The sequence below is a fragment of the Carcharodon carcharias genome, chromosome 2 (assembly GCF_017639515.1).
Source record: "Carcharodon carcharias isolate sCarCar2 chromosome 2, sCarCar2.pri, whole genome shotgun sequence".
In the NCBI taxonomy this organism is placed as follows: Eukaryota; Metazoa; Chordata; class Chondrichthyes; order Lamniformes; family Lamnidae; genus Carcharodon; species Carcharodon carcharias.
In genome coordinates, this window is record NC_054468.1 from 158,896,428 (window position 1) to 158,924,050 (window position 27,623).

Here is a 27,623-nt window from a genome sequence, read left to right on the forward strand (position 1 = left end):
AGAACATTTACAAAAATGTTGCCAGGGCTTAAAAACTGCAGCTATGAGGAAAGATTGGATAGGCTGGGGTTGTTTTCCTTAGAACTGAGGAGGCCGAGGAGTGACCTGATTGAGGTGTACGAGATTATGAAGGATTTAGATAGAGTAGACAGGGATGCTCTCTTTCCCCTAGTGAAAATATTAATTACCAGTGGGCACAGATTAAAGGTGATTGGTAGAAGGATTAGAGGGACATGAGGAAAATGTTCTTCACCCAGAGGTTGGTGGGTGTTTGGAATTCACTGCCTAGTTTGGTGGTGGAGGCAGAAACCCTCACTCATTTAAAAAGGTACCTGGATCTGCATCTGAAGTGTTGTAATCTGCAAGGTTATGGACTGGGTACTGGAAGGTGGGATTAGAATGGGCAGCTAGTTTTCTATTTTTTCTTTATTGGCTGGCATAGACACCATGGGCTGAATGGCTTTTTTCTGTGCCATAACCTATGGTTTTATGCAACCCAACCTATTAAATTTTCAAGTTTTGTTGAGTCGTACTGTATTCTGGGAACTTATGTATATGTACCATTTTACACTTTAAAGTCTGTTTTATTTTTAAATTGGGAGGATGTAAAGTATATTACAAGATGTGAGCATTTTGTTATATTGCCCTCTCTGATGCACTCACTGTTGGGGAAGTGTAAATAAAGTTAGTTCAATCATGGCTGCCTTTTCGTCTATTCATTCATGAGATATGGGCATCATTGGCTTAGAACAACATTTATTATCCATCCCTAATTGCCCTTGAGAATGTGGTGGAGAGCTCCCTTCTCAAACCACTACAGTTCCTGTGGTGTGGATAAACCGACAGTGCTGTTAGGAAGGGAGTTCCAGGATTTTGACCCAGCAACAGTGAAGGAATGGTGATATATTTTTCAACTCAGGATGGTGAGTGACTTGGAGGGGAACTTCCAGATGGTGGTGTTCCCATGTGTCTGCTGCCCTTGTCCTTTGAGATGGTAGTGGTCGTGGGTTTGGAAGGTACTGTCTAAGAAACCTTGGTGAGTTCCTGCTGTGCGTCTTGTAGATGGTACACACTGCTGCCACTGTTCATCAGTGGTGGAGGGTGTAAATGTTTGTGGATGGGGTGCCAATCAAGCAGGCGGCTTTGTCCTGGATTGTGTCAAGCTTCTTGAGTGTTGTGGAAGCTGCACTCATCCAGGCAAGTGGAGAATATTCCATCACACTCCTGACTTGTGCCTTGTAGATGGTGGACAGGTTTTGGGGAGTCAGGAGGTGAGTTACTCATTGCAGGATTCTTAGCCTCTGACCTGCTATTGTAGCCACCAAATTTATATGGCTAGTCCAGTTCAGTTTCTGGTCAATGGTAACCCCCCCAGGATATTGATAGTGGGGGAACTCAGTGATGGTAATACCATTGAATGTCAAGAGGCGATGGTTAGATTCTCTCTTGTTGGAGATGGTCATTGCCTGGCACTTGTGAGGTATGAATGTTACTTGCCACTTAACAGCCCAAGCCTGGGTATTGTCCAGGTTTTGCTATATTTGGACATGGACTACTTCAGTAGTCATACATGTTGCTGAACATTGTGCAATCATCTGTGAGCTTCACACTTCTGACCTTATGATGGAAGATAGCTCATTGATGAAGCAGCTGAAAATGGTTGTGCCTAGGACACTACCCTGAGGAAATCCTGCCATGATGTCCTGGAACTGAGATGATTAACCTCCAAAAACCACAACATATTCCTTTGTGCTATGACTCCAACCAGTGGAGAGTTTTCTCCCTGATACCCATTAACTCCAGTTTTGTTATGGCTCCTTGATGCCACACTCGGTCGAGTGCTGCATTGGTGTCAAGGGCAGTCACTCTCACCTCACCTTGGGAGCTCAGCTCTTTTGTCCATGTTTTAACCAAGGATGTAATGAGATCAGGAGCCTAGTGACCCTAGTAGAACCCAAACTAAGCATCAGTGAGCAGGTTATTGCTAAGAAGTGCCGCTTGATAGCACCATTGATGACCCATTCCATCACTTTACTGATGATCAGGAGTAGACTGATGGGGTGGTAGTTGGCTGGGGTTGGATTAGTCTTGCTTTTTGTGCACAGGCCCCACCTGGGCAATTTTCCACATAGCCGGGTAGATGTCAGCACTGTAGCTGTACTGGAACAACTTGGTTAGGGACATGGCAGGTTCTGGAGCACAATTCTTCAGTACTATTGCCTGAATGTTATCAGGTCATATAGCCTTGCAGTATCCAGTGCCTTCAGCCGTTTCTTGATAACACATGGAATGAATCGAATTGGCTGAAGGCTGGCATCTGTCATGCTAAGGACCTCTGTTGTGAGTCCACATGTTAATCTTTTCTCAGTGCATACACAATGGTCGCCACCCTCCTGGTTTCTTGAAGTGACTCAATTAGTAATTAGTAGTTGAGTAATTAGTAAAGTGTATGGCATCTTGGGCTTCATAAATAGAGATACTGAATAAAAACTATGCTGAACCAAGAGGCGGCATGCACTCGATAGGCCAAATGGCCTCCTTCTGTGCCATCATGACTTTGTAAATGCTGATGGGACAGCAAACTGGTGCAGAATTTAGACATCATGGCTACTGCCAGGATACCAGGGGATTGCTTGCACGATGCAGACAATGACACACAAATTAGGAATAGGAGTCAGCCAATCGGCTCTTCGACCCTGCTCCACCATTTGATAAGATCAATGCTGATCTAATTGTGGTCTCAACTTCACTTTACCGTCTGCTCCATAACCTTCAACTCCCTTGTCAATCAAAAATTTATCTAACTCAGCCTTGAATATATTTAATGACATAGCCTCCACTGCTCTTTGGGGAATAGAATTCCACAGGCAAATGAACTTCTGAGACCCAATGAGTGTGGTTACACATCAGCTGTATATTGAGGGAATTAAACCATTTGCGGTTGTGGTACATCTCTGAAAAAAATGTTGTGTATGCATGCTGCATCATGGGAAAGCCTGTCACCATCTTCTATCCAGGCAAATCATGCCCATGTTCTGCCTGCCTCTCTCTGAAATGAGTGAATGCTATGTATCCTCCTACAGTACCCACATGGGAGAAAGTGATCCGGGCAGATCCCTCAAAGTGAGAACCAAGGCCTTCATCACATGCCATAACACTCCCTTTAGACTTCATCAACTTTATGTAGCAGTACAAACCTCCAAACATTTCTATGAAAGCAGCAACAGCCAGTTGAAATCAATCAGCGACTAATCTGAAAGATGTTGATCCCCTTAAATGGTACTGGTGGAGGGCCCTTCCTGTTGTGTGAGGGTAAGACAGGGCATTAGCTGGAGTGTTCAGGTCAAAGGTGGTACCGCCAGAATCAAATCAGAGTTACATGCTGACTGGTGTCATGATTTGCCAACTCTGCATACGTCTAGTGTACTTGTGTCGCCGAAAATATGGGTGCTATGCAACCAAATTTTGCAGCCAATATTTCTACCAATGTTTCCACCATTCCCAAATTATGAACCAACTGTGGTCACAAAGGGGATCAATATAATTCAAGTCTTTGTTGATTCCATACTGAGCTTTCTGCTAGCAAGTGCATGACTCTAGCCGCAAAACACTTCTCCTCCTGTTCCTGCAGAGGAGTTTATTATCAACATGTCACTCCCCTCAATGATACAACAGCGATTGAGAATTTAATAACGTTAGCCCAAGGTATTTTGGTGGGGAGGTATGGTGGTGGGTGAATTCATGGTACTCCATCATACAGTGTCTGATCACAGGCAAAATAGGTGCCTAGTAGCTGGCACAAGTGCATGATATTTAAATGTAATTTCTGCCATGCTATCTTCTTTCAGCATAAAGCATGGCACAAAATTATCACAAACATTCTCACATGGCTGTTTCCGAATCACTAGCTCAACTATCAAAATAAACCTCGAACCTAAAAAGAAATGTCTCCCATCAGCTTTTTGATTCACAAGATAACACAGTGAGATATTAGTACCGCAGGCAGTTGGGCTATAAAGACAAATCTTCAAGTGTTGAGGGAATTGAAAATTACACTGTCAATAGAATACTCTGCATTTAGTTCTGCCAAAGATATTAATCAGCAAAACAAAAGAAATGTGCCAATGAAAAGCAATAATTGAAACTGACTTTCAGACAGGTGTTCAATACCAGTGATTCACTGATAAATGCACTTCATGCGACATATCATTGGCAATTATTGAATGATGTGATGTTTGTTTTTCCTCTCTATTGCTTTTGCAGCCAAACAATTTACTCAGAAAAATGGGATAGCAAATCAGTTTTCTTTGCATTCTGGAAGCAACAGTGAGTGGGATTGTAGTCAATAATGCAGCCAGAAATCAGTTCCAATTTTATACCTGTCAATTACCACTTCTGGCCAAATAAGAGCAACAAAGAGATTGCGCACCATTAACTTAATATTTTCTATTCTCAATTCTATCATGAAATTGAGTAAAACAACACATTTGCCATGCACAAAAATACAAATTCAATATCTAATTGAGATCTAATAATATCTTTACTCCTAATGCTTTCTTACCTCTTTCCAAAACTTTCTGGGCCTTTCTGTGGTTTGCACAAAAACCACTATAGAGTTTGAAATGGTCAGCATAGTACAGGAACGAACCACCCAGGGAAAACAACAGTTTCTGAAATAGACACATCAAATAAATGCAATACTATGTGAATACACTGTCAGCATTCGCTTAGCTAAAGGCCTGAAGCTGTACCTGTTGTACTGATTCTACACACATGCATCATGTATAAATAGGTTGAAGGGATTGTGAGGCGCAAAGGTTTAGAAGGCAGCTCTCTTCATTATGAGGTGAAGAAAAAAAAGCAGCTCTGATTAATGGACTGAAAAGCTAGTTTTCTGTCTGTTATATGAATATAGGAACAGGAGTAGGCCATTTAGCCCATTGAGCCTGCTGAACCATTCAACACGATCATGGTTGATCATCCAAATCAATGCCTTTTTTCCACATTGTCCCCATTTCCCTTTATGTCATTGGCATTTAGAAATCTGTCAATCTCTACTTTAAACATACTCAATGACTGAGCTTCACAACCCTCTGGGGTAGAGGATTCCAAAAGTTCACAACCCTCCAAGCACAAAAATTCTCCTCATGTCAGTCCTAAGTGGCTTCCCCTTATTTTGAAATTGAGTCCCCTGGTTCTAGACTGCCCAACCAGGGTAAACATCTTACCTGCATCTACCCTGTCTATCCCTTTAAGCATTTTGTAGGTTTCAACCAGATCACCTCTCATTCTTCGACACTCTAGAGAATACAGGCCCAGTTTCCCCAATCTCTCTTCAAAGGACAGTCCGGCCATTCCAGGAACAAGTCTAGTGAATATTCGTTGTACTCCCTCTATGGCAATAATATCCCTCCTATGGTAAGGGGACCAAAACTGCACACAGTGTTCCAGATGCAATCTAACCAAGGTTCTATATATGGAAGCAAGACTTTGCTACTCCTGTACTAAATGTATATTTGGGCACTCTAAATAAGTCCTAATTTATCATTCAAAACCACTCCATAGATCAGCATTAAAACCGGAAGAGACTACAAGAATGGCTAGTGGGAAATGGAAAAGACTCCACCCTCTCTCCTCTTGAAGGTGTTGACTGTTGTTGTGGTAGAGTTCCATAGATCCCCACGGCTCTCTGGGACTTTGTTCATTGGGCCATAATTTGCTGTACAATTTGAGGGTTTTACTGGCTTTACGGCCTTGTTTTACTACAGTTTCGAGGCCAGTGAGGTGGCATAGTGGTCATGGTACTGGACTCATAATCCAGAGGTTTGCAATGATTAAGAGATGAGTTCAACTTACACCACAATGGCTGAGGAATTTGACTTCAGTTAGTTAAATAAATCTGGAATAACAAAGTCTAATCAGTAATGGGGAACATGAAACTACAGGATTACCATAAAAATTAATTTGGTTCATTAATGTCCCTTAAAGAGGAAATGTCCATTAAGGAAGGAAACCTACTGTCCTTGCTCTGTCTGGCTTGTGTGTCTGCAGACACAGCAATGTAGTTGATCCATATGTAACTGTCCTCAGAAATGGCCTAGCAAACCACTCAGTTGTACCAAACTACTATGGAAAATGTATGAAGAGTAAAACTGGACAGACATGCAGTATCTATCCAGACATTGAATTCAGACATGACACACTCAGCCCCAAAGCCCTCTCTCTAACAGAGCCACAGAGTCATTATGGCACAGGAGAATATATTTGGCCCATTGCATCCATGTCGGCTTACCGTAGTGCAATCCAGTCAGTCCCAATCCCTTGCACCTTCCCCAGTCCTGCAATTTTATTTCCCTCAAGTGCCCATCCAATTTGCTTTTGAAATCATTATCACTGCTTCTACCACCATCATGGACAATGAGGTCTAAGTCATCACCACTTGCTTCGTAAAAAAGTTCTTCCACACATGCCTTTTGATTCTTTTCCCCAAAACCTTAAATCTGTGTCTATAGTCCTAATAGGAACAGCTTTTCTTTGTCTAACATCTTTGAAACTACCATAATCGTGTACATCTCTATCAAATTTCCCCTTGACCACCTTTGCTCCAAAGAGAAGAACCCCAGATTTTCCAGCCTGACCTTGTAGCTAAAACCCCTCATCCCTAGAATCATTATTGTCAATCTCCTTAGCACCCTCTCAAGATCCTTCAGATTCTTCCTAAAGTGCAGTAACCAGAACTGGACTAAATACTCTGGTTGAGGCCTAACAGAGCTATAACTTCCCTGCTTTTACACTCAATACCGTTGTATATGAAAGCCAAGATCCCATATACTTTGCTAACTACTCTATTTGTCCTGTCACCTCCAAAAGATCCATACACATGAACCCCTCAGGTCCCTCCATTCCTGCTCACACTTTAGAGCTCTATGGTTATCTTGCCTCTCACTATTCCTTTTGCCAAAATACATCACCTCATACTTGGCTGTATTAAATTCCATCTGCCTATACTGCTAACCTATCCATGTCCTGTTTCAGGCCACTGGTATCATCCTCACTATTTGCCACGTATCCAAGTGATACATGATATATTATAATAGGACAGAAGGAGGCCATTTGGCACATCATGTCCCTCTTTGCCAGAGCTATCCAATTAGTCCCACTCCTTGCTCTTTCCTCATAGCCCTGCATTATTTTCCTTTGCGTATTTATCCAATTTCATTTTGAAACATATTACTGTATTGAGTGTGTTTCCACCACCACAATTGGCAACGCAACCAGGTCATATCAACTCACCGCATAAAAAAAATCTCATCTCCCTCTCTGCTTCTTTGCCAATTGCCATCAATTGGTGTCCTCTGGTTACAAATCCTTCCACTAATAGAAACAGTTTCACCTTTATCTATTCTACCAAAACTGTTTGTGAATTTAAACACCTCTATCAAATACCCGCTCTCTGTTCCAGGAGAACAATCCCAGCTTCTCCAGGCCCTCGCCCTTGCTACCATTCTGGCTTGTTTTAAAATTCTCAGCTTTGTAGTCAAACCTCTCCAAAGTCTCACCCTTTCAAATCTTTCTAACCTCTTCCAGCCCCACAAATCTCCAAGATCTCCAATTCTGGTCTCCTACGCATCCCCAATTTTAATTTCTTCACCACTGGTGGCCATGTCTTCAGCCGTTGATGCTCTAATCTCTGGAATTTCCTCCCTAAACCTTTCCACCTCTTCTTTGCTTCCTCCTCCTTTAAGATACTCCTTAAAATCTACCTCTTTGACCAAGCTTTTGGTCACCTGCCCTAATGTCTTCATGTGGCTTGCTGTCAAATCCTGTTTGACAACAGTCCTATGCACCACCCTGGGATGTGTTACAGTGAAAGGCACTATATATTCCCATAACCTTCATCTGCTCTAAGGACAGTAATTTCATCTTTTCTTAGTTGCTCCAAAATATGTTACAACTAGGTGAAGAGGGGTTGAATGGCCCCTCTTTTTTCCTTCTCCTCGTTTGACCAGAATAGATTTTTTTGTTTGAAAAGGATATTGTGAGAATGGATGTTATTTTAAAAATATTTTTGGGGAATGTTGTGTTATTCTGTAAAGAAGGTTGAGTGTCGGGGTGTTTGTGTGCGTGTAATTTAATTACGCTGGACACAAGTTTAATAGGAGTCAGGCTGTCTGGAGGATTTAATACATGAAAAGGATAGAGGTGTTAAGTTTGAGGTACAAGTCAATAGGTTAGATCTAACATTTGCATTTTTAGATAAGTTGAGAGATTGTTTGAATACCAAAAGGGAGTCAGAGGTAACAAGAAACATGTTTGCAGGAGTTCCATAGGTAAGAAGTAATGGAGGATATTATATTTTTTTGACCTGAAAGGAAAGACAAGATAGGAACATAAAGGATTTTATATTTGGCAGGGTTTGAGTTTCAAGGAGGTATGAGAACAATGGAACCGGAGATGAAGGGAAAAAAAGTATTTTAGAGTTATTGCAGATGGCTGGAGTTGTTGTTGAGCTGGAGCTATAGAGATAGCTAGAGCTGTTGAGATCTGGGTTGGGAGAGGATGCAGTTTGAATCAACCATCCAGTCAAGCCAGAAAAGTCTTGGACTGCAACAAGCAATTTTATTCTGAAGTTGGATTCCACCACAGAGTGGATGAGGCTAGAGGTCATGTGGTATGCCTTTATTGAAGCTACAGCAGTTTGCCTTGTGTAATATTACTGGATTTTTCTATAATTAAAATCTATAAGGGAATGTTGCCTGGTGGTGTGCACTTATGGTCTGACCAAGTAGAGATTCTGTTTGGGGAATGTTTTGTAAGACTAACCTTAATTGTGTAACTGTAATCTGTGTGTGCTTAAGTTTTTTTTAAATTCTTGTTAATAAAATTTTCATTTTTAAATTTTAAAATCCCACAAAAGTGTTACTGGACCTCTTACAGCTGAGATTGGTACATCATCTTCTCGTTTTCAGAATACAAAAGAAAGGTTACAGCTCATAAGCCAAGTTTCCCTCTGGGATTTGGTTTGTGCAGTAATTAGCACCGGCTGTGGTCATAACAGTTGCTTGCGAATTCAGTTAGTGCTTAACTGTTTACACACTATGATCATTTAAAAAAGTTTGTGGTTTCTTGAGTTTAGTAAAAAAATACACACCGACTTTCTCACACACACAAATTTGAAGTTCATAAACAGACAAATACAGCTTACAAAGTGGGAAAGGATAGGTTGGCCAAATTAGAGTCCGTAAAAAAGTAAAAGGTCTGTAGTTTGGTGACTCACCTAGCTTTAGGCTGAATCTGATGGTGTAAATGCTTCTGATTTAAACATGTAGATGATTGAGTTGTTTTTTCCTTGAGGGATGGCAGTGGTGGTTTAGATTTTTTAAAGACATCTCTGTCTGCAGCAGGGAGTCCCTAGATAATCACAGTCAGGAAACAGAGCTTGAAGCTTACTAGGTGAGGCTGGAGAAAGAGAGAGGCAGGAAGGACCCCATTATGTCTTCTTCCCAAGCTGCTTGTCCTCAGTTCGGCTGAGAAAATATGTGCTTAAAACATTCGAAGGGTTGGCTTGTTATGTGACCTTCCTTCTCCAGCTGCCAGGGGGATTCAAAAAATTATTGGCCATGTATTCCAAAGATGACTTGATTAGTTCATGTCTGGAAACTTACTTAGTCAGAATCCCATTGGCCAAGTGATTAGTCTAACAGCCCATCTCCAACAGTTGAATACCCTCAGGTGATTGTCATAGATGCCTTGCTAATGAGACAGGAGATGTGAGCCCTTCGCACTTCCCTGCAGTCATCGTCTTTGATGGGTTTTGCAGACAGAATGAATCCACTCCAATGAATTGGAATGTGGAATGTATAGTAATGCAAATTGGAGTTAGCCACGTTGGGCTGTGAATTCAAATCAGTTCAGTATCAGTGGTTTTAAAATTTCAATTCAGATTTCCAGCCAGTGGATTAAAATCATTATTTAGCATAAAGCACATCTTCATGACACATTTCACTCTCAAGGTGTTTCACAGGGGTGATATTTAAAAAAATTTGACACTGAACCAGGCAAGGAGACACTAGGGCAAAATCCCTCATCCTTGGGCATTAATCTAGTAGACCTCACTACCCTCTTCAAAGCCTTTCCATCCTTCTTGGAGTGCCGTGTCCTGAAAAGGTGGGGGAGGGAGTTGGTGGTGACTGAATGGAATGGAAGCCACCTACTTTGGTATCACCAGCAAATTTTGAAATTTTACACTCTATTCTAATGTCCAAATCACAGTGGTCCTAGCATTGACCCTTGGAGAACTCCACTGTCCATTATCCTCAGTCTGAAACAGCCATGAACTACAACTCTGTTTTCTATCCTCAAGCCATTTTTAAAATCCAAGCTGACACAGACTCTCTTATTCCCTCAATTCTGTCAACCAGCCTTCTTAGTGGTCATTTGTCAAATGCCTTCTTAAAATCCAAAAAGATAACGTCCATTGCATGCCCTTTCTCAACCTTCTCTGTTACTGCATCAAAAAATTAATTAGTCCAACATGATTTTCCTTCTGCAAATCCATGCTGGCCCTCTTTAATTAATTCAAACTTTTCAAGAGCAAATCGATCCCACAATCAACAGATCATATCACCTCAGTCCTGCCATTACTGGTTGTGAATGGTGATAAACAATTAAACAATTATCCTGAGGAGAAGGTTCCACAAATATTCCTATCCTCAATGATGGGAGAGCCCAGCACATCAGTGCAAAAGGCAAGCCAGATGCATTGGATACTTCTTCAGCCAGGATGTATAATGGATGATTAAAGTCTACCTCCTCCTGAGGTTCCTGCCATTACAGATGCCAGTCTATTCGATTCACTCCACGTGATATTAAGAAGTGGCTCAAGGCACTGGATACAGCAAAGGCTACGGGCTCTGATAACCTCCTGACTGGACTGCTGAAGGCTCGTGCTTCAGAACTAGTCATTCCCCTGGTCATGCTGTTCCAGTGCAGCTACAGCACTGGCATCTACCTGCAATGTGGAAAGTTGCCCAGGTACGTTCTATCCACAAAAAGCAGGACAAATCTAATCCAGCCAATTATCGTCCCTCAGTCTACTCTCAATCATCAGTAAAGTGATGGAGGCTGTTATCAGTAGTGTTATCAAGAGACACTCACACAGTAATAACCTGCTCACTGATGCTCAGTTTTGGTTTTACCAGGGCCACTTGGCTCCAGACCTCATTGGTCCATGTTTGGACCAAGGTTGTAAAGAGCTGAATTCCAGAGGAGAGGTGAGAGTGACTGCCCTTGACATCAAGGCAAGGACAAATATCCCTATCTTGGACAAAGTGTGGCATCAAGGATCCCGAGAAAAACTGAGGTCAATGGGAATTGGGAGGAAAACTCTCCACTGGCTGGACTCATATCTAACACAAAGGAAGACTGATGTGGCAGTTGGAGGCCAATTATCTCAGTCTCAGGACATTGCTCAGGAGTTTCTCAGGCAAGAGTCCTAGGCACAACCATCTTCAGCCGCTTCATAAATGACCTACCTTTCATCATAGAGTCAGGAGAAGGATGTTTGCTGATGTTTAACAATGATCAGTACCATTCGAGACTTCTCAGATGCTGAAACAGTTTGCACCCGCATCTAGCAAAGCCTGTACAGGCTTGAGCTGATAAGTGAAAAATAATATTCACGCCACATAAATGCCAGGCAATAAGCATCTCCAACAGGAGAAATCTATCCATTTTCCCTTGACATTCAACAGCAACACCATTTCTGAATCCCCCATCATCAACAAGCAGTCAGAGAGGAAACATTGGATGCTCTGACCATTATTTTTCAATCCTCACTGGATGCAGGTATGGTGCTGGAGGATTGTAGGACTGCTAACGTTGTATCTTCATTTTAAAAGCAAGAGCTAGACCAACTAATTACAGGTCACTCAGTTTATCCCCGGTAGTAGACAAATGACTGGAATCAATTCTGAGAGACAAGTTAAGTGGTTAGTTAGAAAGACATGGAGTAATCAAGGACAGTCAGCATAGGTTTTCTAAATATCTAAGGAGGAGGAATGTACTAGAACGTGGGGAGAGGGCAGGTGGGTAGCATTATGTGAATTGCTCCTTAGGAGAGCCAGCTTGGACATGATGGGCTGAATGGCCTTCTGCTGTGCTGTAATGATTCTATGATTCTACCTTGGGGGTCACTGTAGACCAGAAACTGAACTGGACCAGCCACATAAACATTGTAGCTACAACAGCAGGTCAGAGGCTGGGAATTCTGCGACAAGCAATTCACCTCCTGAGTCCGCAAAGCCTGTTCACCATCTTTATAGCACAAGTCGGGAGTGTAATCGAATACTCTCCATTTACCTGGGTAGGTCTAGCTCCAGCAACACTCAAGGAGCTCAATACCATCCAGGATACATTTGCCACTGTCCAATCCTCTGGCACCTTCCCTGTATCTAAGAAATATGGGGAGCCATTCCGCTATCTCCACCCCCACTTCATTGAGCAACCTGGGATGGAAGCCATCCAGATCTGATGACTTATCCAAACTAAGCATAGCCAGGCTTTCCAGTAAAACCCTGTCGATCAATTTTCACATCATTCATTACCTCTACTATCTCCATTTCTACCAATATTTTGTCAGCACCTCCTTCCTTAGTAAGCACTGATATAAAGTACTCATTAAGAGGTCTGGCCTTGCTCTGTGCCTCTAAGTATATATCATCCTCTTTGTCCATAATAGGCCTCACCCACACCTCTTACTACCCACTTTAATTTACATGCTGGTAGAAGATCTTTGCCTTCCCTTCTATGTTAACTGCTATTCTATTCTCATATTCCCTCTTTGCCAGTTTTATTTTCCTCTTCACTTTCCCTCTCAACTTATTGTATTTAATTTGGTTCTCACTTGAGAAATTCACCTGCCATGGATCATACACTTTTTTTTTGTTTTGTCATATTCCCTAACTCCCTCTTCATCCAAGGACCCCTGGCTTTGAACCTCTTGCCTTTCCGACTTGTTGGACAGAGAACATACTGGCCAAGAAGTTTTTCTGAACAGATTTCTTAAATTCCTTTCTCCTCCTTTCCCTTTACTCTTAACCTTATGCCAATCAATATTTGGGTAATTAAAGTCCCCCAAGATCATCACTCTTACAGCTCTTGCACACTTCTGAGATTTTGCTGCAGATTCGCTCCACTATCTCGGTTTCACTATTTGGAGGCTATAGAATACCCCTGTAGTATGATCATACCCTTTTTGCTTCTCAACTCTAACCAAATGAGTTCTCTCTTTGCCCCCTCAAGGGCATCCACTTTTTCCAACACTAAAATGTCTTCCCTAAACAATACTGATACTCCACCTCCCTTTTCCCCTTCCTTATCTTTTCTGAATATGTTGTATCCTTGAATATTAAATATTCATTCCTCACTATTTTTAAGCCATGTTTCTGATTTATCACTGCATCATATTCCTACGTGGCTATTTGTGCTTGTGGCTCACCAACCTTGCTTACCATACTTTGTGCATTCACATACACACATTCTAAATCTGTCCTTGTATTCCTCGTGGTCTTTCTTCATCTGCTCCTGTCTGATATGGTACAACATCCTTATCCAACACTCTCACTTTGTGCACTTCATTTCTCCTTTCTACTTTTATATTCTGGTGCCCATCTTTCTGCCAGTTTAAATCCTCCCCAACCACGCTAGTGAAACTCCCAGTGAGGCCATTGTTCCCAATCCTGTTAAGGTGGAATCTGTCCCTTTTAAGTAGGTGTCTCCTACCCTAGAATTGGCCTCAATGCTCTAAGATTCTGAAGACTTCCCTCCTGTACCATGCCTCAAAGCCATGATCATCCCTATCTTCCTATTTCTACTCTTGCTGGTGTTTGGCACTAGGAGCAATCCAGAGGTTGCTACCTTCAAGAGCCTACTTTTTAATCTCCTCCCTAGCTCCTCAAAATCTGACTGCAGGAAGTCAGTACCTGCCCCTCGTTATGTCATTGGTACTGACATGTAGCACAACTTCTGTAGGGCTTTCCCCTGCAGAATATTCTGCACCCTCAATGATAGTGGAGCCCAGTATGTCACTGCAAAAGACAAGGCGAAAGCATTAGTAACAATCCTCAGTCTTAGCCTACTCCTGAGGTCCCCACCATCACAAGGGCCAGTCTTCAGCCAAAGTGATATCAAGAAATAACAGAGTGCACTGGATACAGAAAAGGCAATGGGTTTCGGCAACGTGTTGACTGCTGTACTGAAGACTGCTGCTCCAGAACTAGTAAAATTGAAGTCACTGGGACCGGGATGGGGGGGTGGGGGAAACTCTTTCTTGGTTAGAGTCATACTCAGTAGAAAAGAAGAATATTGTGGTTGTTGCAGACCAATCATCTCAACTCCAGGACATCGCTACAATCTGAAATGACCTAGCAAGCCACTCAGTTGTATAAAACCGCGACAAAGTCTCAAAAAAGGAATGGAACAGGATGGACCACCTGTCATTGACCTGGGCACTGGAAAAGACAGCGGCAAACTCAGCCCTGTCGACCCTGCAAAGCCCTCCTTACTAACATCTAGGGGTTAGTACCAAAATTGGGAAGCTGTCTCACAGACTAGTCAAGCAACAGCCTGACATAGTCATCCTCATGGAATCATACCTTACAGAAAATGTCCCAGCCAACACCATCACCATCCCTGGGTATGTCCTGTCCCACTGGCAGGACAGATCCAGCAGAGCTGGTGGCACAGTTGGACACAGTCAGGAGGGAGTTGCCCTGGGAGTTCTCAACATCGACTCTGGACCCCATGAAGTCTCATGGCAAAAGATCAAAAATGAGCAAGGAAACCTGCTGATTAACATGTACCGCCCTCCTTAGCTGATGAATCAGTGCTCCTTCATGTTGAATACCACTTGATGGAAACACTAAGGGTGGCAAGGGTGTAGAATGTACTCTGGGTGGGGGACTTCAATGCCATCACCAAGAGTGGCTCGTTAGCATCACTACTGACTGAGCTGGTCAAGTCCTAAAGGACATAGTTGCTAGACTGGGTCTGTGGCAGGTGGTGAGGGAACCAATAAAAGGGAAAATCATACTTGACCTCATCCTCATCAACCTGCCTGCCCAGTGTGATCACCGCTGTGGAGAATGTCCCACCTTCACATTGATGATACCCTCCATCGTGTTGTGTGGCACTACCATCGTGCTAAATGGGGTAGACTTCAAACAGATCTAGCAACTCGAGACTGGGCATCCACGAGGCACTGTAGGCCATCAGCAGCAGCAGAATTGTACTCAAACACAATCTAACTCCATGGCCCGACATATTCCCCCACCCTACCATTACCATCGAGCCAGGGGATCAACCCTGGTTCAAAGAAGAGCACAGGAGGGCATGCTAGGAGCACCACCAGGCATACGTAAAATGAGGTGTCAACCTAGTGAAGCTATAACATAGGATTAATTGCATACCAAACAGCATAAGCAGCAAGTAATAGACAGAGCTAAGTGATCCCACAGCCAACAGATCAAATCTGAGATCTGCAGTCCTGCCACATCAATTCGTGAATGGTGGTGGACAATTAAATAACTCACTGAAGGAGGTGGCTCCACAAATATCCCCATCCTCATGCACATCAGTGCAATAGATAAGGCTGAAGCATTTGCTACAATCTTCAGCAGAAGTATCCAGTGGGTGATCCATCTCGGCCTCCTCTGCAGGTCCCCAGTATCACAGATGCCAGACTTCAGCGAATTCAATTCACGTGTGTTATCAAGAAATGGCTGAAGGCACTGGATACTGCAAAGGCCTGACAATATTCCAGCAATAGTGCTGAAGACTTGTGCTCCAGAACTTGCCGTGCCCCTACCTAAGCTGTTCCAGTACAGCTACAACATTGGCATCTACCCAGCTATGCGGAAAATTGCCCAGGTATGTCCTGTACACAAAAAGCAGGACAAATCCAACCCGGCTAATTACCACCCCATCAGTCTACTCTCGATCATCAGCTCTTAAGCAGCACTTGCTTAGCAATAAACTGCTCATTGACGCCCAGTTTGGGTTCCGCCAGGGCCACTCAGCTCCTAACCCCATTACAAACATGGACAAAAGAGCTGAACTCCTGAGATGAGGTGAGAGTAACGGCCCTTGAAATCAAGGCTGCATTTGACTGAGTATGGCATCAAGGAGCCTTGGCAAAACTGGAGTCAATGGGATAAAGGGGGAAAAGTCTCCACTGGTTGGAGTCACATCTAGAACAAGCAAAGATGGTTGTGGTTGTTGGAGGTCAGGAGTTCCTCAGGGTAGTGTCCTAGGCCCAACCATCTTCAGCTGCTTCATCAATGACCATCCTTCCATCATAAGGTCAGAAGTGGGAATGTTTACTGATGATTGCACAATGTTCAACACCATTCACAACTCCTCAGATACTGCAGCAGTCTACGTTCAAATGCAGCAAGACCTGGTCAATATCCAGACTTGGGCTGACAAGTGGCAAGTAACATTCACGCCACACAAATGCCATCTCCAACAAGAGAGAATCTAACCCCTTGAGGTTCAATGACGTTACCATCACTGAATCTCCCACTATCAACATCCTGGGGATTAAAATTGACCAGAAACTGAACTGGAGTAGCCTTATAAATACTCTGGCTACAAGAGCAGGTCAGAGGCTGTGTATCCTGCCGCAAGTAATTCACCTTCTCAATCCCCAAAGCCTTTCCACTATCTACAAGGTACAAGTCAGGAATATGATAGAGAATACTCTCCACTTGCCTGGTCGAGTGCAGCTCTAACAACACTCAAGGAGCTCGACACCATCCAGGACAAAGCAGCCCACTTGACTGGCACGCCATCCACCACCTTAAACATTTATGTCCATTACCACTGGCTCAGTGTGGCTGCAGTGTACACCATCTACAAAATGCACTGCAAGGCTTCTTAATTAGTCCCTCCCAAATCTGACCTCTACCACCTAGGAGGACAAGGCAGCAAGTGCATCAGAACACTAGCACCTGCAAGTTCCCCTCCAAGTCACACATCATCCTGATTTGGAAGCATTTCATTGTTTCCTCACCGTCACTGGGTGAAAATTCTGGAGCTCACTCCCTAACCTAAGGTACACTGTTGGTGTACCTACACCAAATGGACTTGAAGCAATTTGAAGGGCAATTGGGATGGGCAATAAATGTTGGCCTTGTCTGTGATGCCCATGTACCATGAATGAGTTTAAAATATATTCCCTCACTCAGGCCAATGCAATTGAACTGTGATGTTCACATCAAGAATTGTTCTAGTTTCCTCTGAATTTCATAGTAGTACCACTCAGTCATTGGAAATATTTTCTGAATGTGAGCACTGCCACTCCAGGTTTCAGGAAATTGGACTACTCAGCGTACATGGTCTATTTCAGCTGGCAGCTTATTATCTATGGACTGACTTGAGTGAGGGATTAGACTTATTTCAGTCAGTAAAAAGGCAAATTCAGTGCAAGTAATGATTGCAGGGTTCTGCGTAGACCCCAGGCACAACACTAGAGCTAGAAAAAGTCTGTTCCTAAAGTGGTCTGGTTGGATCAAATCAGAGTGCAATGGGGCTACTTTATACTAAAACTTGAACAAAAATATATCACTATTGGTGCACATATCATGTAAAGACTGTAGTAAACATGAACAATTTATATGCAAGCAGACTAGATATTGTAACTCAATGCATTTTTAGGCCTTACTTGGAAGAGTTCCCCAAATATAAAATAAAAAATACCTGGAAGAACTCAGCAGGTCTGGCAGCATCGACAGACAAGAACACAGTTGACATTTCGAGTCCTCATGCTGAGTTTTTCCAGGTATTTTTTATTTTTTGTTTTGGATTTCCAGCATCCGCAGTTTTTTGTTCTTATCTTTTTGTTTTTATCCCCAAATATAAGCCCTGAATTCATTTAAACTTATTATAAAACATATAGATCAACTACTCATCATTCGTTCTATCTTGGTGTTGCAGGTGTACATTACAGCTCACTTTCTGATTTTTTCCTGATCCTGCACATAGATTGTTCACTTACTTTAAATTGGGATGGAGTTTCCAGCTTGCTGAAATCAGGTGATAAGGCAATCCCATCATCAAGTGTCTGCAAAAACATCTTCTGAAATTGGAGCATTTCTGGCAGGCTCCCAAACAACGACTCCATCTGCAAGAACATGGAAATGGAAGAAGTCTAGTATTCTGTTCAATGAAGAAACTCATTACTATCATCTGTCTGTGCATCTTGGGCACAGGAGCCACAAATCCAGTTGCAGGGTATATAGAACCATAGAACACTACAGCACAGAAAACAGGCCATTTGGCCCTTCTAGTCTGTGCCGAAATATTATTCCGCTAATCCCACTGACCTGCACCCAGTCCATAACCCTCCAGACCTCTCCCATCCATGTATCTATCCAATTTATTTTTAAAACTTAAGAGTGAGCCCGCATTTACCACGTCAGATGGCAACTCGTTCCACACTCTTGCCACTCTGAGTGAATAAGTTCCCCCTAATGTTCCCCCTAAACCTTTCCCCTTTCACCCTAAAGCCATGTTCTCTCGTGTTTATCTCTCCTAATCTAAGTGGAAAGAGCCTACTTGCATTTACAAAGAGCCTACTCTTCATCAAGGTTAAATAAGAGGCTTGAATTTAACTTCAGATCAACAGCAGATTTTAGCTTGTGGCTGTAATAGCAAACAAAAAATTAAAAACAAAAATATATTTGCAACCAAGATAACAGACCGAAAACTAAGTAATGGGATTGAGACACTGGACCTCACTATGAACAGCACTATTAAAATTTTCATTGTAAATTTTAATCTGGACTTCTATACTAAAAAAAGCCAAATGCCTTAATGTTACTGGGATATAAATAAGGTTGAAATCATAACGCCATAGTGATGCATTGGTTTAAAAAATTAGCTTTAGGGACAACTCGAGATATCACATCCATATTTCATGGGTAAGAATGATTTATTTGCTTCAACAGAATTGTAGAAATAAGAATCCCTAAGTTTTATCTTGTTGGTTTAGCGGCTGCCAATGCCAACTTCTTTCAACCATTATGGTCCAGGCATCTCATTTGAGCCTCAATAATGGTAAGGGGCCATTCTGTTAAAGGGCACTTTAACGTTCTGGGTCGACCTCACAGTCTCTTCTACATTAATGCAGGAAGAGGTGGCGGCAATACCTGAGGAGTTGTTATCAAATCAATCAGGTTTTCATATAGTTTCATTTAAGATTTTTGATCTGTAGTTAAAATTTAGCATGAAAAGCAATAGTATAAAGCTGTCTTGTCCAACCCCTGGCCCCCGAAGTCTATGTATCTGGCCCGTGGATTCACCGTGCAAATTACAAATAAGTTGAATGAAAGATTTGCAAGGACCTGTTCCTCCAATCAGAGACCGATTCTCTCTCACTTTTGTGAATGACCCTACTAGCAGCAAATTTGGGAAAGAATAAGTCTCTGATTGGACAAGCAGCAAGTAGTGTGAACCGAGTGGCTGCTCCTTTATTTTCAGAGTGCATACTGTCTCTTGGCTGTCTGTGCAGGTGCTGGCTGAAGGAGCATCAGACCAAGATGGCGGTGCGAGCGGAAAGGCCACAAGGAAAAGCAGAGTGCAAAGGGAGCAACCAAGGGTGCAGGAGCAGAGCGCTAAACAAGGTGGCAAGAAGTGTCTGGCAATTGGGTGGAGGCCGGCACGGCCTATGGAGCTGGCGGAAGCCGAGTAGCTGTGGGAGTGGCTGGAGGTTGGGTAGGCCTGTCAAATGAGAAGAGGGCCTGGCCATCACCTCCTGAAGTAATGTCCAAATTTCATGGGGAGTGTGTGCATGCGCAAGAGCGCGAGAGTGAGTGAGAGAGAATTTGAGAGAGAGTCTGTGTGTAAGGGAGTCTGTGTGTGTGCACGAGAGAACGTGTGTCAAAGTACGTGTGTCTGTGTGTGAGAGAGGAGAGAGAGAACATATGTGTGCATGTATCTGAGAACACGTGCACGTGTGCGAGTCTGAGTGTACACCTGTGTGTGAGAGAGCCTGCACATGAAGGAGCCTATGCATGGGAGAGCCTCTCCATGAGAGCCAGCGCGTGTGTGAGTGAGTCTCTTTGTGTGCACGTGTGTGTGTGTGTGAGTGAGTGTGTGGTGTGTGAGCAAGAGAGAGAGAGGTGTGATTTTGTGTGAGACTGAGAACCCCGAGACTTGGAGTGAGTCGGAAACACACACTATGCCTTACTTGCCCTCCCTCCCCAAAAAACCTATCCACAAAGTAGGTCAGGAGAATTTGGTGTTTGTTAAACCCAACTTCTTAGCCAAGGTAGAAACAAAATATTGTGGATGCTGGAAATCGGAGATAAAAACAGAAAAAGCTTGAAAAACACAGCAGGTCTGGCAGAAGCAGCGGAGAGAGAAAGAGTCAACATTTCGAGCCCATATCACTCCTTAGCTAACGCAAGGTCACCACTCCTCCCAGTGACCCTGGGGTCTAGTCTGTCTCTATCTCTAGCTCTGCTCCTTAAGCAGAAAAGCATAAAAAAGGTTTTACTGGGCATTTTTAGTAACTACTCCTTTTTGAAATTTATTGCTTTGATGTTAATATTTTTTAAATTGATGTTTAATGTCGTATGAAACCTTACCTTCCAAAATTTGATAATCGGCTCCTCAAATGAGAAAAAAATTGAAATGTGCCCCTCCCACCCCCCACAAAACCAGAAAGGTTGGACAAGCCTGGTATAAAGTAATGATAAAAGTGCTAACATGTTGAACTGAAATGCACTTGCTTTGAAGACTTCACCCAATTTACTTGTCATATCAATGTCATCCTGCCAGCCAGCAAACCGCCAGGTTATCTGTATTTAGCTATGGAATCAATTCCAATTATAATACAAAAAGCTTGAATGACGTATGAGTTCATCTTTACAATAACAAAAAGCATGACATAATTTGAGCAAAATGTCACTGGAATATATTCAGGCAAAGTTACCTTTTGCCTTGTTTGGCTTCATAGTTACTGCTTTGTAACTGCGGCCAGGTGTGAATTCAATTAAAAAGATCCTAAGCATTCCTCTAATAAAATTTTCATGGACTTTTTGACATATTCAATTTTGAGAAACGGGATGCAATCAAGTTTCCTCTCAACATTTAAATACAACCGTCATTCAGGCTTCTGTGCACGTATGCAAATACCTGTGGGAAAAGGTCCTCAGCTCCAGGGCATAGTGACAGCTGAGAATCAGCAACAAAATCTGAGCTGACAGGCCCTGTACTCGAGTAACTTATATTACAACAACAACTTGTATTTATATACCACCTTTAATGTAATAAAACGTCTTAAGATGCTTCACAAGAGTGTTATAAAGCAAGATTTGACAACGAGCCACATATGGCGAAACTAGAGCAGATTGCCAAAACAAAGAAATGGATTTTAAGGAGCATCTTGAAGGTGGAAGGAGAGGTAGAAAAATAGAGAGTTTGAGGGAGAGAATTAGAGCTTAGGGAAGCTCACGGCATGACAACCAACGCAGGAGTAACTAAAATCGGGAATGCTAAAGAGGCCAGAATTGCATAGGTGCAGATGGCTTGCAGGGTTGTGGGGCTGGAGGAGATTAAAGAAATATAAGGATAGGTGAGGTCATGGAGGTATTTGAAACACTTAAAATCAAGGCATTGCTTGAGCCGGAACCAAAGTAGGTCAGCGAGCACAGGTATGATGGATGAATGGGACTTAGAGCAAGCAGAGATTTGGATCATCTCAAGTTTGTGCAGGGTAGAATGTGTGGGGCCAGCCTGGAGAGCTTTGGAATAGTCAAGACTATAGGTAATAAAGGCATGGATGAGCGTTTTAGCAGCAGATGGGCTAAGTAGTGGCTGTGGCAGGATCAGTGGCAGTGTCAGAAATTGTGGTCTTCGTGATGGCATGGATGTGTGTTCAGAATTTCAATTCAGGGTCACCTGTGAGACTAAAGTTGTGAACATTTTGGTTCTGTCTCAGGTGGTTTACAGGGAGAGAGATGAAGTCAGTAACACAGGAGCAGAGTTGTAGCAGGAACCAAAGACAATGGATTTGGCATCCTCAATGTTTAACTGGAGGAAATTACTGCTCATCCAGTACTGGGTGTCAGACAAGCACTGCTATAATTTAGCAGCAGTGTTCAATGCTGTGTTTTCAGATGATGTTGCCAATGGCAGCATGTATATGAGAAACAGAAAGGATAGATCCTTGGGGGGGCAGCAGAGGTAGCTGTGTGGCATCAGGAAGAGAAGCCATTGCAGGTGATTCTCTGGCTACAATTAGATAGTTAAGAATGCAACCAGGTGAGTGTCATCAAAATTAATGTGATTGTAATGAAGAGGTGCTGGAGCAAGATAGTCTAATGATCTGTGTCAAAGGCTGCAGACAGGTCAAGAAGGATGTGGAGGGATAGTTTGCTTTTGTCATGGTCACCTGGATGTCATTTGTAACTTTGATAAGAGTCGGTGCCGACAGGAGCAGAAACCTGACTGGATGGATTCAAACAGTGCTGCAGGAAAGACGAGCATGAATTTGGATGGCAACATCATGTTCAAGGACTTGAGAGGAAACGGAGGTGGGGTGGTAGTCAGCAAGGTAAATGGGATGAAGGGTTGGTTTTTTGAAGAGAGGGACAATGACAGTAGATTTGAAGTAGAGAGAGAGAAACATTAGCATATAATAACAGTTGCCGTGAACAACAGAAGCATCGGCCTTAAATTACATCACAAGAGTTCTGAAAATAAATTAACATTCAGGCGTCATACCTCATCCTGTGTTAGGAAAATCTCATTTTGTAGAGGATCCAGATATACTTCAAATAGACAGCTTAGATCCTACAAAAGATAGATGACATTATCCAAGAATACTGAAACCCTTGTTCAACATATAAGCTTTAAGTTAACTGATTTTGCATTAAATTCACCATTACTGAGTACTTCACTGCATCATCCCTTTAAATACCTTAACAGGCTGCAGGATTCATTTTTACTTACTATATAATACTGAAACAATAACTGTTCAACCCTCAATGCTAAAATCCACTGTCCTTGCCTAATAGTTATGTAAAGAAGCATTTCCTCCCATGATGATTACAGAAGGTATATTGGTTACGTTAGAGAATTCTACAGTATGCATCCACAGTACACATCTCTAAACAAAAATGTAAATTGATTCTATTTTAATTTGGGTGCTGAAATATCATTTAAGTCTTCAAAGGGCACTGTCATCTATGAATATTCTGTCTCCATATATCAAAATCAAAACGTTTCACACTATAGGAAACCAGTTTTGACATCACTGGGACTTGGTTTCAGGACCAACTCAAACTGATGGGATGAAAGTCTCTGTCCTCTGGATCCGAGGATCCTACGTGAGATGAGGTTCGACAGTGTTAATTCAGTTCCTTGTGGGGCTTGGGTCTCCACATAAAAGAGTCCCTAATTGCCAATCTTCCTCAAAGACGACATAGGATGGTTGGTATTGGAAATGGTAAAAGAATAACATTGCTATAACTGGGGCACTCATCTGAAGTTTGGAGCAAAGCATAATAGGGTAGAGAAAAGGGGTCTTCACCTTGCATTTGCCTGTACTAACTGAACTGAGAAAGCTTACTACTGATACCCTGTATAGTTCCTTTCTGGAACACTAACGTTTCTTACCTGGATGAGCACAGAAAAAGGGTAAGTTTGACACTAGGAAATTATCAAAACATCAAAAATGTGAGATAGCTGGAAAATTTAATCATGTTACTGTAATTGGAATAAACACTAATAAAGATGCTTCTGCATCTTGAAACTGAGAAAAATAGGCAAACTGAAAGGTAAAACATTTTCAATGGTCTTTGGATTTTATGTTTTTCAACAACTATCAATATACTCTCAAGGTTTTCAGTACAGAATCAAAGCGAATTTGGACACTAGCGCAGTAGGTTCAAATCTAGCCAGGCTGAGGGGATGAAAGACTCCTTTGTATGCTTGGTGCAAGGGTCTTATACAGATTTGACCAAAACCACAAATATGCTCTAATTTTGCAATTTCATTCATAAGCCCATAGAATGACTGGTGTGGAAAATGCCATACTGATACAGTAGTAACGTTCTTCTGAAGTAGGGAGCTGAGGTTTCTTTATTGAGCAGAGGAAGCTTGATTCCACATCTGACTACTAGATACAACATTCAGGTTCTTGATGCTAACACAGGATACATGAAGTTCTATTTGACATTAACATCCATCACTTTGATGAGTTCAAGAAGTGAACATCTTTAAAAGTTAGAATTACAGTTCCTAAAATACTCATTTGCTCTAAACACTCATGCACTAATTTATATTCAAAGAAATGGTGTTTCTGTGTAACTATTTTCTGTGTTAATGTATTAGCACATTGTCCATTGAAGCAGTTAGTAACTTCCACATTTGCTCAGTCAAGCTGAGAGTTCTTGGCATCTGTTTGGTCACCAGGGAAAGTGAATACTTTCCAGAGCATAAAAGAGTGCAGATTTGAGGGCAAGGCAAGTCGCCCCAGGCCAACGTCCAAACATTAATTTCCACAGCAACTGGTAAAGAGTGAAGATGGGTAGCAAAGTGACTTATTTTCATTGCATTGAAATACTTGACAAGAACTTTGCACAAAATGAAACAAAAAGAGTAGTTCTGCAGCATGTTTTTACCAATGGGCAGGAAGTTAGCAGAGCAATTAAATATGGAGAAGTCAAATATAAATAGTCGTTTGGTAGTACAGAACTTGAGTATTGCTGAGAAAAGAGACATGTCTTTAAGCTTTTCGTCTTGCGCTCATCAGGACACTCAAGAATACCAATGTAAGGGGGAAAACAACAATTTATACTGTATGTGAAGAGAGTGCTGGTTGGTTGGCATGGTATTGCCATGGAGAATGCACCACTGCTGATGACTGACAGTTAACAGCCAAGCATTGAAATTTAAACCATGTAGCTTGACCATGATTGGTCAAGGTATTGACCCAAGGAATGAGTCAGCGAAAGGCTGTCACTTATTTTGTTTAGCTGAAACAGGCGCAGTCTATGTACATGTTCTTTCTGTCTGCAAAGAACACGATCCTGTGTATTAATATATGTAGCTGATTCATGCTGCTTCTATGCAGTAGCAACATGAGTGATATTCGCCACTAACAGGATGCTGCCATCAAACCAAAAAGATGTTCTGCCTATCACACAAAGTAATGTGGTGCATGAATTTCAGTGCCAGTGTGATGCTAGGTATGTAGGCCGTACGTCTCAAAGGCTAGCAGATCGTATCAAATAGCATGTCCCAGCCACTGTTCACAATAGGCAGGATATAGTCTGTACCCAACCAGCCCGTGCTTGCAAAACTCATAACACAGTGTCCAACATTAGATGTGATCCCACAAATGGAAAATATTTGCTAAATAATCCTTAGTCTGTTCAGAATTACGCTGACAACCAATTTAAATTGTCAGTTAGGCTCGCAATGTGGCACATTTGCATGTACTGGAAGCTACATATATTAATACAGAGGGCCCTGTTCATTGGAGACAGAAAGAATATGTACATACACATACGCCTGTTTCAGCAAAACAAAAGAAGTGACAGCCATTGGCTGACTCATTCCTCGGGGCAATGCCATGACCAATCAGGTTCAAGCTGCCTGGTTTAAATTTCAAACAATGCTTGGCAGCTGTCAGTCACCATCAATGGTGCATTCTCTATGGCAACGCCACTTGCCAACCAATCAGCAGTCTCTTCACATACAGTATAAATTGCTGTTTCCCCCCTTATATTGGTATTATTATGCGTGTCCTGATGAGTGCAAGACAAAAAGCTTAGATGTGTCTCTTTTTTCAGCAAAAGTCAAATATATTGCATTCTTTTTCCTAGAGCCCTGGTTTAAAAATCTCAGGCAATGAGCTAAGACTCAGAGACCCGGAGAGCAGAAGGTAGTCATGGTGATGACTCACAGGGGAAGGAAAATCCTGCTGTGAGGGATTAAGTGAAAAACAAATTAGGCACAGACTACTGAATTTTTAAGAAATATGAATATGGATGTCTTTCAATTTTGAAATATGAGAGCAAAACCAAAGACAGAGATTGAAAATTTCATGAGGCAAAGAGAAAACAAGAAAATGAACAGAAAAAAAGAAACAATCCATGAAAAGGGTCACACATGAGAAATGAAACCAGAGGTAGCCACAACATAAACGAAAAAAAAAAGGGAAAATTATGAAGAGAAAACCCATATTAAAAAAATTGAAGGAAAATGACAGTGAAACTGACCACACAGTTGTAATGTGGAGAAAACCAGACAGCTGAGCATGGTGACATGAGAATAATGGATAGCCATGCATGCTATCAAGTTACTGATTTCACAGTGGGGTCTAGATGTCAAACCACAACAGTAAACTCAAGCTGTTTATAATCATCATCTGAATCCTGCAATCAGAATTCAGCCTTATATCTATGCCCAGATGTTTTTAAATATCTACTGTTTGAGGACTTCTGGTATAAGCAAGAGTGCCGGCAAAAATAAAAGTGTCCTGTATAGTTGATGAGTGATGATGTTTGCACTGATGATTAACCAATGCAATACAATCACTACAATCACAGCTGATCAGCAGGAAATAGCAAGAAAATATTTATACAAATGACATGCACAAGCTCAGGTCCAATTTTATACTCAGTTCATGATACTGAAAGTTTTATTGCAAAAAAAGTGATTTAATGTCAATAGGTTGATGTGGAAATTGTATATTACCAGACATTTCCTTGAAAAATAATAAAAAGCCTTGGGATTCTGAGAGTTCTGCAGGTCAAAAATATCAGAACAAGGATGTCAGCATAAACCTGAAAGCATAACCGGCACTCTTTGTAACTGGCATTAGGAAGGAATCAGCCTCTTTTGATAAGTTTTAAGTTGAGCGGTTATGAGGATGAGAAACCAAACTATTTGCGATTAAATGATTTGCAGGAAAAGCAGATGGTCAAGATTATTTGAGATTCATTGTGGATATTCTTCTTCCGTATTTGTCTTACAGCATATCATCTGAGTTCAGTTTTTTTTTTATTTCAGTCTACATGCTTTAGGTTATATTGTCTTTGACAAGAATGAATGGCATGTTGCAGAGTTCAAGTTGCTCAAGTAGAATGAGCTGGATCTTGGATTTCCCCTCCCTCACCTCACTAGAGGAGACCACAAGTGATGTCAAAGCTGTGTAGTTGACCCAGACAACTAGATTTTCAAACTTGGACAAGAGGTTGTCGCTGGAAGCTGGTTCTCTTTTTCTAAATGCATAATGATTGCCCAATTCCTTTCCAGGTGAATGGCGACGCTCACAGGCCAACCCATATTTGTATAGTGCCTTGGACATAATGGTGCCTTCAACATAGGCATCCCAACGGCATAAAAATAAATGCTTGGTTAGTTATATTATTCATCACTACTACTTTGCTCAACACAATTTTGCTTTTCTCCTTAGATGTTGAGGCAACTTTAAATTGAGTTGATGAAGAGGGCTCTGAGATCAATAGGATTTAATAAAAACTTGATTCAGCTGGTCTTCTTTATTCCCACACTCATGGTGCTGGCTCCATGAATAATGTACTTCTCCT

At 42.0% G+C, this 27,623-nt stretch overlaps 1 protein-coding gene across 6 annotated transcripts in view; it reads right to left on the reverse strand.

Annotated features, from left to right (window-relative positions):
* LOC121293889 (T-lymphoma invasion and metastasis-inducing protein 2-like) overlaps positions 1 to 27,623 on the reverse strand; it is a 385,212-nt gene that overhangs the window by 32,804 nt on the left and 324,785 nt on the right. For all 6 annotated transcript variants that reach the window (XM_041217341.1, XM_041217335.1, XM_041217350.1 and 3 more), the window contains 3 exons: positions 22,789 to 22,857; positions 18,056 to 18,181; positions 4,562 to 4,670 (listed from right to left, as the gene is read on the reverse strand). In XM_041217341.1, coding sequence (XP_041073275.1) covers positions 4,562 to 4,670; positions 18,056 to 18,181; positions 22,789 to 22,857 — 304 coding nt within the window. The remainder of the gene's footprint in view (positions 1 to 4,561; positions 4,671 to 18,055; positions 18,182 to 22,788; positions 22,858 to 27,623) is intronic.